At 37.5% G+C, this 13,916-nt stretch overlaps 1 protein-coding gene across 1 annotated transcript; it reads left to right on the forward strand.

The window, feature by feature from the left end:
- The first annotated feature begins 332 nt into the window (after window positions 1-332).
- On the forward strand, window positions 333-11,352 carry LOC104523888 (tyrosine-protein phosphatase non-receptor type 2-like). The gene is made up of 6 exons (XM_029084659.1): window positions 333-452; window positions 1,861-1,951; window positions 8,663-8,763; window positions 9,276-9,374; window positions 10,553-10,690; window positions 11,198-11,352. The coding sequence occupies exons 1-6, from the start codon at window positions 333-335 to the stop codon at window positions 11,225-11,227; spliced, it is 579 nt and encodes a 192-aa protein (XP_028940492.1). The 3' UTR covers window positions 11,228-11,352.
- Window positions 11,353-13,916: the final 2,564 nt, after the last annotated feature.

Here is a 13,916-nt window from a genome sequence, read left to right on the forward strand (position 1 = left end):
TCTTGTGTAGTATGCTTTACATTACATCTGTCATCTAGTTTGTTTGTCCAGTTTGTGATGACTGGATTGTATATGGGAAAACTGATTACAGAACTAGTAATTAAACTTCTTTAGGATTAATTCTTTTTAGGAAGCCTGCCACCCCCCCCATCACTGTAACAATGTTTCTAACTGCTTTAGTGTATCTTGGCCAAATTACAGGTCTGTTTCTGTGCGTAGAGGATGTGAGTGCTTTTAAAAACAAAGTATGTCGCATCTTGTTATGAAGTACTACAAAATTTGTATTTCATGGGAGCTTGGTTGAGAGTGCCTGCCAGGTGCATTTATTCACCATGCATGTGAATGCTCCCGAAGCTTGTAAGCTGTATCAGCTAGAGGGAAAGACGAGTTCTGGTGTGCTGTATCAAAATAAAAAAGCTGATTGTCTAGTAGATCAAGAGATTTCTATACAAGTATGTAGAGCATTGGGGCTCGACAGTTGCTGCTCCATGTTGTGGTTTAGGTTCTTTACAGGTTGACACTGCACTTAGGTAATATCACACACCAGATGCTAAAGAATGGAGCTTCCTTATGTATGTCAGGTTTCCACTGAAGTCCTTTTGGCTGTGTTCATTGTCTGGGAATATGTAGACTACTTGGGAAGTTTGATAAGATGTAGAAGATAGTGGAGACATAGAGAAGACCAAAGAATGCTCAGTTGTAAAGAGAAGTTTAAATGCTCTTTGGAACGTAGTGATCACATGTAGCAGCAGCATCTAAAAACAAAAGAATTAAAAATAAAATATTGTTTATTCTATATCATACATGCCTGATGAAATGGCATCAGTACAGAGATATAAAGAGATAGTTCAGTTCATTGGAGGCTTCTCATCAATAACACTTTAGCTGGTTTTTCAGTTGTCTCCATAAGGTAAATCTGTGTGCCCTTGTGAAATTGTGGGAAAGAGACACTCGGAGGCAAAAAAATAATAAAACTGAACATTGAGAGTATGTGAACAGTTTGCTCCTTAAAATAGTGTGTAAATCACAGAATTGCCCACATTGGAAAAAACCTCCAAGATCATCGGGTGCCATCATTAACCTCACGCTGACAAGTCCCCCACTAAACTCTGTCCCTCAGCACTGTGTCTACATGACTCTTAAATCCCTCCAGGGATGGGGTCCCCACAACTGCCCTGGGCCGCCCCTTCCCACACATGATAACCCTTTCAGTAAAGACGTTCTTCTTAATATCCAATTTAAACTTCCCTTGGTGCAACTCGAGGCCATTTCTTCTTGTCCTGTCGCTTGTTACTTTGGTTGAACAGGCCGACGCCCACCTCTCTACACCCTCCTTTCGAGTATGTTTGAATATCTTCCAACTGCAGGTTGTTGAAAGGTTTGTATTAATGCCTGGGCAGCAGCAGGCTGTGATTCACATTGTCACTTGTGAGTCTGGAATTACTCCTTCGTATTAGATCGTGTTTACCTACAGCTATAAGGGTTGAACCATCAAACCACTAAGAATAATCTTGTGGCTGTTAACAGCAGCCATAAAATCTTTAACTAGTTCAGTTACCTTTGTGGGGGTTTGTCCTGCTTTTTTCCCCTTTGTTCCTGCCACATCAGTTGCGTACCACATTGTGCTTGTGTTAGTTTGGTGCTGTTAGCCCAATGTGGGAAGATCTAAATGGCAACAGCTTGGCCAAGAATGAGATGTTTTCTGAGTGAAAATAACACTAGGCGTAGTACAGGTTTGTTTAAAAATATTAATAACCTTGATTAATTAATAAGCTTGAAAGTCTTACAGTGGGATGTGTAGAACAATAACCTTAATCAGCTTACTGGCTATAAGTAAATTACATTTTTTGTCTTTTAAAGGAAATTCGACACAAATCCAGTGACTACCCTCACAGAGTTGCAAAATATCCAGAAAACAGAAATCGAAACAGATACAGAGATGTTAGTCCGTGTAAGTATCTTTTCTGTAATAATTGCAGTAAACTTTCTAGCCTTTTTACTTAACCAGTTGACTTTTAAACACTGTAGCATGTTTATTTCTGTAGGGATGTGTCCTATGATAAATGTGTTTCAGAAAACAAATAGGCAAATATGTATAACAGGAGGGAGAAAAGTCTGCTGGTTAAACTCATTGTACTGAGTGGTGGATGAGAGATGATTGCAAGTCATAGTTATTAGTATATAGGTAAATGTTTGTGAGCTGCAAAGTAATATTTTAAAGACTTATATTTTTTTGTTTAATATTGCTTATCTGTCACAAGAAAAATCAACATCTGAACACAGAAGTTAATAAGCTTTGACAAACAGTTTTCCTTTTGGGCTGTGATTCTGCACGTTTATAAGATTGTGCCAATAAATGCCACTGGATTTCTGCTGTTGCTTTAAAAAATACTTGAGATTTTTTTTTTTTGTGTGTGTGTTCAGAAGGATGTATGCATAAAGTTGTTCTTAAATTTTCTTGATCCAAGTAGATATGGTATGGAGTGCTTTGTATTTTACTAACTGGCATAAAATGATCTTTATGACATAACGGTCTTAAGTCTCAGCTGAAGACAGCTTGGTTTTTTTTACCAGCTTCTTTGCTACTGAAGTGTTACAGACTTTTTTTCAGCAGCATTTACTTCAGAAACTGTAATCTAAAATTGTTATAAAAAGACATGTGAGCGAAAGATTACCAATATGTAGCTATAACTGGAGAAAAGTATAATAAATCACTTTCAAAAGGACTAGGAGAAAAATCCAGTACAGCCTTAATTTTTCTACAAAATACTGAAGTTGGAACAGGTTAAATGTTTGTGTATTCTTTAGTGTGAAGTTTCCCAGAGCACCAGAGGCTCATAAAAGCCTTCCTGTTACTGGATCTAGAGTTTGTGAAGAGTTGCTGGTGGATTGGGGCTTTCTGTTTTGAGAGCCTAATCTGAATACCTATTGTGAGATTTGGAGAAGTGCTGAACTCCTTGTTTCCATTTGAAAGTTGTGGTAACAGCATGTGCATAGCACTTCTCAAAATGACACGGAAAGGGTCTCAGATTGAGTCATGCTGGTCAGATGGAGCTCTGTGAGCTGCCCATCGGGCTGCTGCCGGAGTGTGAACTTGCACCGCGTCTTCACCCCAGCTGGATCCAGTCTGGCTTCATGCTGAATCTCAGTATTGCGCTCTTGCCAGAGGAGGACAGAGCAAAACACTGTGTGTGAACTAATTCCCGTTGAATTGTACATCTGTGTGCTTTCTAATTGTCTCTGTAATGACAATGAGAGTTGGGAGGAGAAAGAGACCTGGAAGGGAATATACGATAAATAACATTCCAAGATAGCAGTACCTAAATTTCAAAGCAACTGGGGTAAAAGCTGTGCAGTTCAGTCACTGTGGTGAGCACATCTTAATCGTGGTGCATGTATGCAAAGAAGGGGCATTGCAGAAATGCAAGACAACTCAGTCTTACATAATCTTAACATCTCAGTTCTTCACTCTGCAAATTTTACTGCTCTTTAATGGTGTTTAAATGAAAAATGGTGATAAACTAATATTCTCATAGTCAAAGGCCTTCAGAGCTAGCAGTTAAACTTTACGCTCTATCTACTTAAACATATTGTAAGACATAAGACATAATTTGATGAAATTTTTTTCTTTCTTCATAGCAGTGAGAAAATGGTTTGTTAACCTAGATAGCAGCCAAGCCAGTCTAAAATCTGAGGTGGTATATCTGCAAGAGGAAGTGCAAAGATTATTCTGTCTTATGGAAAAGATGTCAGTTCCAAGTGCAGGAAAAAATGCTTTGGGTCCGTTTGCCCCATTTCAGCCGTAATACACAGGACATGCACACTGAAACCGATCTGTGTCTGTTACATACATTTCTAGGTAAAAGTTTATTTCTGTTAGCTGGGAAAGGCTAATCATCTTTACCCATTACAGCTGAGTTTCACATTGTCTCCAGTTTCATAAATATTTTTGTTAGTGTCCAGTTTTGTTGGCTAAAGAGCTGTAGTGTGTATAAGTTTGGTTGGGTAAAAGCCCCCAAGAGTTACTGCCTAGCCAAAATAAATATCAGTCTAGCAGTTTGGTATTAGTCTAGAGCAGGGAGAGGAATATTTTGGCTATGTAGTACTATTGAAACAGGAAGTTAATCTGAAATAGGTTTGGTTTGACAGCCAGTTATTTCCTGACAGATGAAACCATTTCTCAGAAAACATTAAGAGGAAAATAACTTGTGAGGTTATTATTTTTTATTGATAACTTTAATGAAACTCTTAAGTTTTTTGTTACTACTTTCCGTGTAAATCTTATCCTTAGTTGATATCAAAGGAGTCTGGTGTCTCAGATTGACTGCTTACTGTGTTCACAAGTTTAGAGGTAAGAAGGAAATCCCCTCGACAAAATTGGCAGGATTTTTTTTTTTCTTGTTCTGGAGAGTAGATGGGGGTTTACGCAGTTTCATCTTTAGCCTTCCTTTGTAATGTGATATGTAGCCCAATTTGTTAGGCTGAATGTTGCTTAGGTTGTCTTAGGTTGAATGTTGCTGTTGGAGGATCTTGAGAGGTAGCAATTTCTCTTTTTTTCTTCCTTTGGCCATTAGTAGACTTTGTGTTGGACCTTCCAACCATAGGCTTACAGTTGTCACAGAGTATATACCAGGAGGGAGGAATGTGAAGAGTATTGTGCTTTACAGGGAACAGAGTCTCCGAGCTGATGTGGATGGTTTTGCACGTACTGCTGATTAATTATAATTGCAAAAATGTTCCTTTTCTGCCCTGTGTTTTGAGTGTATGTGCTGAGAACAGGGAGGTGTTCTGTCCAAAATAAGCCTACTGCACTTCTTGTTGTCCATATTGGAAGCTGACATTTATGGGTTTTTTTATGTTATCTAGTGATTCTCTAAAACATCTTGTTACCAGAAACATGGTATAAATAAACTCAACGTGCTGCTACTTTTGAAGATTCTTCTTTCTTTTGGGTTGGGGAAGAGTGGAATTTTATAACACCTACTCATCTAAACTTTATTGTATCTTAAGTTTTTTTGACAGTCTTGCTTGAAAGTCTAAGGATCCTTAGTTATGCAGTAGTTATTAATACTGAAATATATGCATATGATTTGTTTTTTTCATTTATGCTTATGAAATTTTTTACAAAGGGGGTGGTGAAACCTCCTGGTGGATCAGGTTGGCCCAGGGAGGCGGTAGAAGCCCCATCCCTGGAAACGTTCAAGGTCAGGTTGGACGGGGTTCTGAGCAACCTGATCTGGTTGAAGATGTCCCTGCTCACTGCAGGCAGGGTTGGACCTTTAAAAGTGTCTTCCAACCCAATCCATTCTATGTTTCTATGGTGTCGTTTATGAACCAGGCATTGAGAGGATGACATCCATTGTGTACAACCAGTGACAGGGTGGGGAAAAGTAATTTTGCCTTTCCTTTGCCTTAGGCTACAGGTCTAGTGACAGGGTGTTGTGATTTGAATAATTTAGCAGCTCAGATACAAGTAGATTTAGATGAGTGAAATGAAGGGGATTTGCTGGCAGGCGGGAAAAGGTCAGCCTGGGTCACGGGTTGGTTTATGGCTACATGTTTTATTTATGACTTGCTTTAATCCACTAAGTAGCATTTCACCTTCCTTTGTTGTTAATAACTCTGTAGTATTTGGGGAGCGAGACACATCTCTTGGATAAAAGATCATTTTTAAGTTATATGGTGGTTTCACTTCCAGAAACATAGTTGTTTTCAAATAAAATCCTTTCATTAACCAACTGCAGGAACTGTATAATATAAAAGGCCAAACATTTTGTATTTCTGTTTTAACTGGATATGTAATTTTCTTTTTAGCAGAGAACGGGCAAATTGATGTGTAAAGGGAAGTCTTGGTCTTATTTGAGACATGGGGAGTGTTGTCAGTGATATCAGTGGGACAGGGTTTCACTTGAAGAGGGTAGTAAGAGTTTGCTTATCTCAGACAGGATGGTTCTGGAAGTAGTTTTTTGTAGTGCAGGAGCCAAAATGAGAAGCATTTTTAAGGTTTCCACTTCCTTTTCAGGCTGCACAGTTTGTTGAAATGGGGGAATTGGCACTTCAGAAAATGAGTCTATATTTTAGCTGTTGTGGGCATGGCAACATTTAAGATAATTTTTTAAGATTTAAGATAGTTTTATCATTCATATAAATCTAAAGTACTTTGTAACTGGAAATGGCTTACATACGGGAAATATGTTACAGCTAACTCACTGTCAAAAGTTGGCTTGCTTAATTTTATTCAGAAGAGCAAGCCAGGGCTTGAGTGAGTTTTCTGGGTCATTGTGTCCTTTAGGAACCTTTTCCCTTGAAAGAGGGGACATCAGTATATTCTAGTGGCGTTCTTTGTCCTGTGGGGTGTATACCAGTGTATTTGTAGGATCGCCTCTGTTTCGGTTGAGGAGGAGGAGGGACGCTGTCTGTGCATAGAATTAGTTGTTAAAGGGGAAAAAACTTTCAGGATTTTATTTTTCATGTTTACAAAGCAGAATTTATAAGAAGGAAAAAATAAGGCTGAAAATGTGTGTAAGGGTTACAGTAGGAAACCTCATTAGGGCCTCGGCAGTTACCTCCTACTGGCAGCAATAGAGCAGCTGCTGCTGGGTGATTAAACTGTTAACAGTGCTTGCTTACGTCATCTTTCCGAGAACACCAGTACCGGTATGTGTGATTTACTATAACAAGATCTTAAGTTTTTCCTGTTGGCAAATGACATGTAATATTTACAAAGGTCTTGGTTTCTTTCCAGTAGAAACATTTCAGATAAAGTGATACATGAAAGGAAAAAGTAATGCTTTCCTATCCAGACAAAATAATACAAGGAGGTATATTTTACTTCTAAATGTACATGTGTCTTAATTTTACTGTGTTTTGGCTTTGATAATATTTTTTTTTCATACAGATATATCATAAATTGTTTTAAGACTCCTGAAAATCAAGATGGTGTTGCCTTACAGCTGGAATGCTAATGAAAACAGACTAAACCAGTAACTTTCTCATACTTTAGTATTAAAAATAGGTTTTCAGCATATTTCTGTTCTTTGCATGTTTGTATGTGAATGCATATAAAAGCTAGCAGCTCAAGGCGCTATGGTGACAACCCCAAATCTCAGTCCTTCAAAAAAACTTTTTTAAAAAAGGAAAGCAATTTACTGTTGACTTCTTTCCTTGAATCCAGCAAGATCCTCTTAGACAGTTGTCAATAGCAGACCGATGAGGGAGGGTATGAGAGCAGATGAAGACCTAGTAAATGTACTTTTCCCAGGCTTCCAGACTTATGGAAAGTATTTATAAAATCCTATGAGTGATCCATAGAACAAGAGCCTAATTCAGTAACTACTTTTTGATTCCCATCAGCTTTTTGCCTCTGTGGGGTCATATTCATGGATTTCTCAGATAAGTCTTGTGCTATGTAGGCTGGCTGTGATATAGGGACTTAATCTGAGTTCAGCTGTCATAGCTGCACTGAATGTGATTCTTGGAAGTTGATCATGTCAAAACTCGTGGATTTTGTGCATTGCCCAAGATGTTTGTCAAAAGGAAGGTAGCCTTTTGGTGTGGGGATGGGAGAGGGAAAAGCAGGCTGACATTTTAACGGCAGCTGTGCCATCAGTCTGCGCCCTGAATTAAGTTTTGTGGGTTAGACCAGGTGAATGTAGGTTAAGAACTGCCATTGCACTGTAATTCACTCTCAGCTGTCAGTTTATAGAATCTCTTCCATTGCTTCCTGAAATGTGTTGAATTCAGTCTCTTAATTTTAGTTTGCTATTTTTTATTTACTGTTCTCATAAACAGTCTGTCTAGGCAGTTGAGCTTCAGAGGGGTTGCAGTCAGTTGGATCTCATTTACTGGCATGGACTTGTGGACAAATTTTAAACTAAAAATCTGTTTGTTTAATACAGTTCTAATAAATAAATGGCTGAAGGATTACTTACTGTGAACAAGTCTGATTACCTAAATGTCTCCTAGAGAGTGATAAATCAGATACTAAAATGTTCTAGGAACAGCCACAGTGAAACTATGTAATTCGATTAGGTTTTATTTAATTGGAAGATTTGTTAAATAGGTATAATTCTGCATGAGCCCCTTCTTTAGTTTGTTCAATTTGTATAGTATTAAACAATAAATTACAGGGAAAATATAATTGATCAAAGCTTGGTTTTTTTAGCTGTGTGAGTTTAACTTTATGACTCTATTTCAAGATATGAAACTTTAATTCACCAGAAATCTTGGAATTCTGAACTTAAAGGAAACCATGCAGTGGAGTGATCTGGCGTGATAAGGAAGAGTGCTGCCTGGTGTGGGTTGTGGTGCTGTTGTATTAAGGTGATACAGCTGTTGAGGGATGGCTGTGAGCATCTCTTGGCCTGTGTGGGAGGGTTGCTTTGTTTGGTTTGTTTTTTTTTAAAGAAAACTGGATATTTCAGTTTTCTGATCAGCTTCTATTAATAGCTGCCTGAAATTACCCTGATGAAATGCTGAGGGGAGAATGAGACGGGCGGTTATCAAAGTTACATGAGAAATTAGTTTCACGTGTTTTTGTAGTTTGCCATTTGTTTAGTACTGCTGAATTTATTTCTAATTGCTTGTCAGACTAAACTTCACTGTTACAAAGTATCCATCAAGATGGGTGCATCATTAATTCTTATTTTTCTTTGAATTTTAGATGATCATAGTCGTGTAAAACTGCAGAACACCGAGAATGACTATATCAATGCCAGCCTAGTGGTCATAGAAGAAGCCCAGAGATACTATATTTTAACACAGGTAAGTAGTACCAATTACTTGGTTATTACAGGGATTGAGAATCTGCAGGAGGGAGATGTGTACAGTCATAATTTGTAGTTGGATGATTCCTTATCTCTGTGAATTACATATCTCATACTAACTGCCTGTTTGATCTGGTTGTGAGCACAGTATTTTATATTTTAAGAAAAAGCTAAAGGCATATTTAAGTATGAATAATTTACTGCTTATAAAGCTTTTCAAATACTTCTTGCTTTTTTTCAGTTCTTTTGGAAATAGGTTACAACAAGACTTTGGCTCCTTATTTCATCTTGTGCTTCTTAGCATGCCTGCAATAGCTTTTCTTCTATCAGCACAATAGTATTTAAGTCCAAACTGAAGCATTCCTTACCTGAGTTCTTACTGTTTTGCTAGGTTTTTTTGTTTGGTGGTTTGGGGTTTTATATATATATACTAGTGTGGTTACTTAACTGTGTTCCAACACTGCTTTGCCTATATATCCTCCCATCTGTTTTTTTTTCTTTACTATGCAGGGTCCACTACCTAATACATGTTGTCATTTTTGGCTAATGGTATGGCAACAACAAACCAAAGCAGTTGTCATGCTGAACAGGATTGTCGAAAAAGAGTCGGTAAGTACTATAGGCCTAAAGTTGTAAGTAAGCCACAAAATGTTAATGCAGTTGAACAATGTCTGATTGTTATGCTAAAAGAACTAACAGTTCTACACTTCTCACTGGGGTACAGCATGACATGTATTTAATACAGCATTAAAGTGATGGAGCTAAGACACAAAATTTTGCTTGGTGAAAATGGCATCTAATAAATACACATCCAGAAAGGTGAAAGTAACATCCTGAGAAAGGAGGATGTACAGATAGAAATAAGATGGAGTAGAAGTAGTGTAAGGTGCTCTAGAAGAAAATGGAAGGTGGGAAAACAAGTTTGAATTGAAGTATTATTTCTTCTAAATCTAATGGAGTAGTATATTTGTTACATGGTGATCTTAACTGTTTGTGATAATGAAGACAAGCTGCTGCCCAGCAACTGTCAAACTGATCTAGTTATTTTTGATTCTTTACAGCTGGTGGTATACATGCATAATGCGTGAATCTTCCGTTATCATGTAGTTTTTCTGCTAACGTGCCTAAAAGGACTGTGGATTTTCGTTATAAATGCATGTCGTTTGAGGTTTATGGTTTTTCTACAGAATAGATTTGTTAGTGGAAAAAGATTTGACTAGTCTATTAAAAAGGCACTCATTTTCTTATGCAAAAAATTTCCTACAGAAAGTTTGAGTGCAAGGCAAGAGGAATAAAGGACAAGGGACAGTTTTGCATTGCTTTGTTAGTTATTTCTTTTGTTTCGCTAGAATCTCCCAGTATTCAGCAAGCCTTGGGAAAAGCGGATGTGTTACATCAGTTATGTAAATGTGCAGGTGTGCTTGTCAGAAATGGAGGGGGAAATGTTGTTGAAACAGTTGAGTAAAGATCTCTGTTCACTGTAGAGAACTAGAGCGGGTAGAGGGAGAAGGGTTGAGCTGTATATCAAAACATGCTAGCCCTGCAATAAAAGAAAGGATAAACAGATAAAGCTGGAATGCATAACTATTGAAACAATTGTAGTAATTTGGCTGTAAACATGATGGACTTTGAGCATTCCTCAGACTGGGAGCAGGTACTTGGGTCTACTATATTGAATAATGGGGTCTCAGAATTTGCTCATGCGAAGCCCAAGGTACTAGGATACTTAACCAAATTTTTATTTTCTTTTTTTCCCCCCTTCTTTTTTTTTTTTCCTTAAAAAATAGGTGAAGTGTGCACAGTACTGGCCAACAAAAGAAGAGGAAGTTATGACATTCAGTGAAACAGGTTTCCGTGTGAGGCTAGTATCTGAAGACGTCAAATCCTATTACACAGTACATCTACTGCAGTTAGAAAATATCAACGTAAGCTTTTCTCAGTCTGTATAGCTCATATTCCTGGGCTTAAGTACGTAATGAAAACCATTTAGCGTATTTTTACTCCTGGATTGATTTAGTACTGAAAATTTTAATTCACTTGGCTTCTGAATAATGTTGAAGATGTATGTGTGGCCTATAAGCAAGTGAGTTAGACCTGAATTAACCTCTACATTAAAAGAGATTCAGCATTTTTGTACTTACATTTTCCATTTGGCAGTACCTTAACAACGCTGAACTGTAATTGATGGTGGTGGTGATTCTAAGAGGAGCTGTAAGAAATACCCTAAAGATAGGAACCTAGGAGTTGAAAATTCTGATTTCTTTTGAATATCAGAAGTCAGACTCAGTAATTACTGGGGGTTTTTTTAAATGGAACTTTAGTTTTCCATATAATTCAGTCCAGCTATCTTAAGTTTTTTGGGGGAGGGATGATTACCACCTGTAGATAGGTAACTTTATCTCCTCTTGCTTACCTCCCCTTTTGCTCCACAGGACCAACCATCCTTTTATCTTAAAAATTAAGCACTTTGACAATTTAATCAAGTTAAGCTCAGAAAAATTGTTCCTGGCCTGAGCTTGGGTTGGAATTTGCTGCTTCTGTTTCAGAGCTGAAGACAGGATTGAAGAGCTTGTCTGTTTGTTCCAGCTGTGTCTTGTAAGATATTCTCTCTCCCTATAAACCTTGCCTTATATTAATTGAAAGTGCTAGTATGGCAAGTTTTATTCAAGGTTGTCTTGTCAGTGGATTTGGAAAGGGAAAGCTTGAAGATGTTCCTTTGCATGTTGTTTTATACAACTACACATTGATATTTGGTCAATATTATTTGAATTTATAGTAACTATTAATCATACTTTGAGATGTTTGTTAATCTGAAACCTCCCTCACGAGATTAACATGATAAAACTTAGCATGTTGTTCCTTTGTCTATTCAATGTAAGAAGAGCTTTATGAAATCCTGTCCTACTGACCTGAAGAATTTCTGTTTAGTTGTTTGTTTACTGACAGCAAAGACAAAGAAAAAGGGAGTCGTGCTTGCAGGGTAGTGCCTGTGAAAGAGTAACTCTCCTTTTCGGAAAGCTGATTTGAGTTTTCCCGACTACTGAGTAGACTTTTTTGTGGAATTGTCTGGCTGATGTAGGTCCCTAATCTTTTACTTCCTATTTTCAAAGGATGCAGTTTTTGTGATATGTGTACATTTGGACTTTACATAACAGAAATACCTTGAAGAACAGCACAATGTCTACTGCAGTAGACCTTTTGAGTTGGAGCTATTGAGCTTAAATTTTTGGATTTGCCTCGGACTGGTAATGTAGGCCCATCAGCACTGTACAGAGTTTTTTGTATGTCATGTAACTCAGTTTCACAAATATTTAACTAACTTAGTGGATTAAGTTTTTATTTTAATATCCTGGCACTCCTATAAGGCTCCATGAATATTAACTCCAAATAATTTTTTTAATATAACTACAAGAATTAGAACGTACTTGGTTCCTCAAACTGGAAAACAGCATAGTTTCTGGAATAACACTGCAAATGTTAAATGCAGCCTTCTTTAAGAATTTGATAATTATACCATAAAACTTGTGGGAACTGCGTATTCACAGTCACTTGAAACGTGAGCTTAACTATGTTTATACAAGTTACTCTAGAGGGGACTTTGGTGGAGGCAGAGTAGTAAGACATTTAGCCACTTGATGTCTGGAATGGAAGATGATTCACGAACAAAATATACTCTGAATTCCAAGAGTATTTAAGAAATCTTCGTATTTCCTTGAAAACAGAGAAATAGAATTGTCTTTACTTGAGTTCAGCATGATTGTATTATAAATTTGTATTACTGCAACAAATCTCTCTAGTACATAAGCAAAATAGAGATGTATGAAGAGTAAAGTGCTTTAATGTTGTTACCAATGAAACACCTCTGAATATTTGGCTGGTTTTGTTGTTGATATTTTTGTTTTGTTTTGTTAAAGAGCAGTTAGAAGTACTAGTGGGGCCGGGAGGGGGTAATGTTTGGTTTTTTTAGGATTAGATCTAGGCATTTGCTGGCTTGATTTGTTTATATCTGTTCTAGGCAAACATTTGTTTTTGCTGTTGTGGCTAGTGTAGTCCAATAAAGCTTTGGAGAGGAGATGGTGTTTATTGGTATCTTTCCAAAAGTTTTGAAAATATTTCTAATGTGCTTTGTCTTGCTGGTGCTTATTGTAGAATTTATTTTTTGCCTGACTCACTCTGCATTTTAGAATATAGGAATTAGAAGCTGCCTTTCCACTGTGGTTCATTGTGTATCTTCCATCGTTTTGTTGGTGTCAATTCTTAGCTGTTCTGAAAGCTGACTGCTGCTTTCTGTTGTAATTGCTCAGGTTCAGAACTCTCCTTGAGGAAAAACTGACTGTGAAGGCTTCCACAAACCCGTGCCTCTGTTGGAAAATAAGAGTAAAAGGAAAATACTGTGCTCACGTTGAAAATGCACAGTTGTTTACGTGTGAAGCTATTGCATATGTGTGATTTGAAGCAAAGTCTTCCACTATGCTGGAGAAGTGATAGTTAGGTGTTTATGAGAGCCTTTTGTTAAATCTGTAGAAGAACCTTATTGGATGGGGTTGCTAAGATTTGTGACAGTATTATGGGAGAATTGTTAGATATTGACAGCTAACTTCTGGAAGACTCCATCTTGTGTTAAATATGTATTCTTATATTATTATCTATTCCTGCTTTTAGCTTTCCTTGTCTTTTTTAAAGAAAGAAAACTTTTTTTTTTTAGTAATTTCTAATGTGGCAGCCCAGATATCCTGGAGAAAGATACAGTGTGACATGTAATGAATGCTTATAAGCAAAACCCCGCTAGGTTGGTACTGGGGAATTCAGGGAAGCTATGGGAGGGCAAATGAGCATCAGTACTAGAGGAAAACCAGGGGTCGACTGGGTGAGGAAATGGAGCAGTGGAAAAGAACTGAAATTGCTGGAGGAACCTTTATAAATGTGTCCCAGACTGAGTTCCTAGAAATAAGAATAAAGCAGCTGAAGGAGAGGTTTGCAAAGAAAATATTTGCTGGAAAAGAAAGGACTGGAAGAAATGAACTAGATTTGATGTGACACTCATGGTGTGACAGTTTAGAGGAAGGTCCATTACTAAACCCCAAGTGGAATCTTGAGTCCTCTGCAAACAGCAAATATTTGGAAAAACCCATTAGCAAAATGGATTCTCAG

Source organism: Antrostomus carolinensis, unplaced genomic scaffold (genome assembly GCF_000700745.2).
Source record: "Antrostomus carolinensis isolate BGI_N321 unplaced genomic scaffold, ASM70074v2 Scaffold53684, whole genome shotgun sequence".
Taxonomy (NCBI): domain Eukaryota; kingdom Metazoa; phylum Chordata; class Aves; order Caprimulgiformes; family Caprimulgidae; genus Antrostomus; species Antrostomus carolinensis.

Coding starts and splice junctions, on each gene's coding strand:
- LOC104523888 (XM_029084659.1), top strand. CDS start 333: ATGCATGTGAATGCTCCCGAAGCTTGTAAGCTGTATCAGCTAGAGGGA. Junction 8,764..9,275: donor GATACTATATTTTAACACAG/GTAAGTAGTACC, acceptor TTTACTATGCAG/GGTCCACTACCTAATACATG. Junction 10,691..11,197: donor TGCAGTTAGAAAATATCAAC/GTAAGCTTTTCT, acceptor TTTGCTCCACAG/GACCAACCATCCTTTTATCT.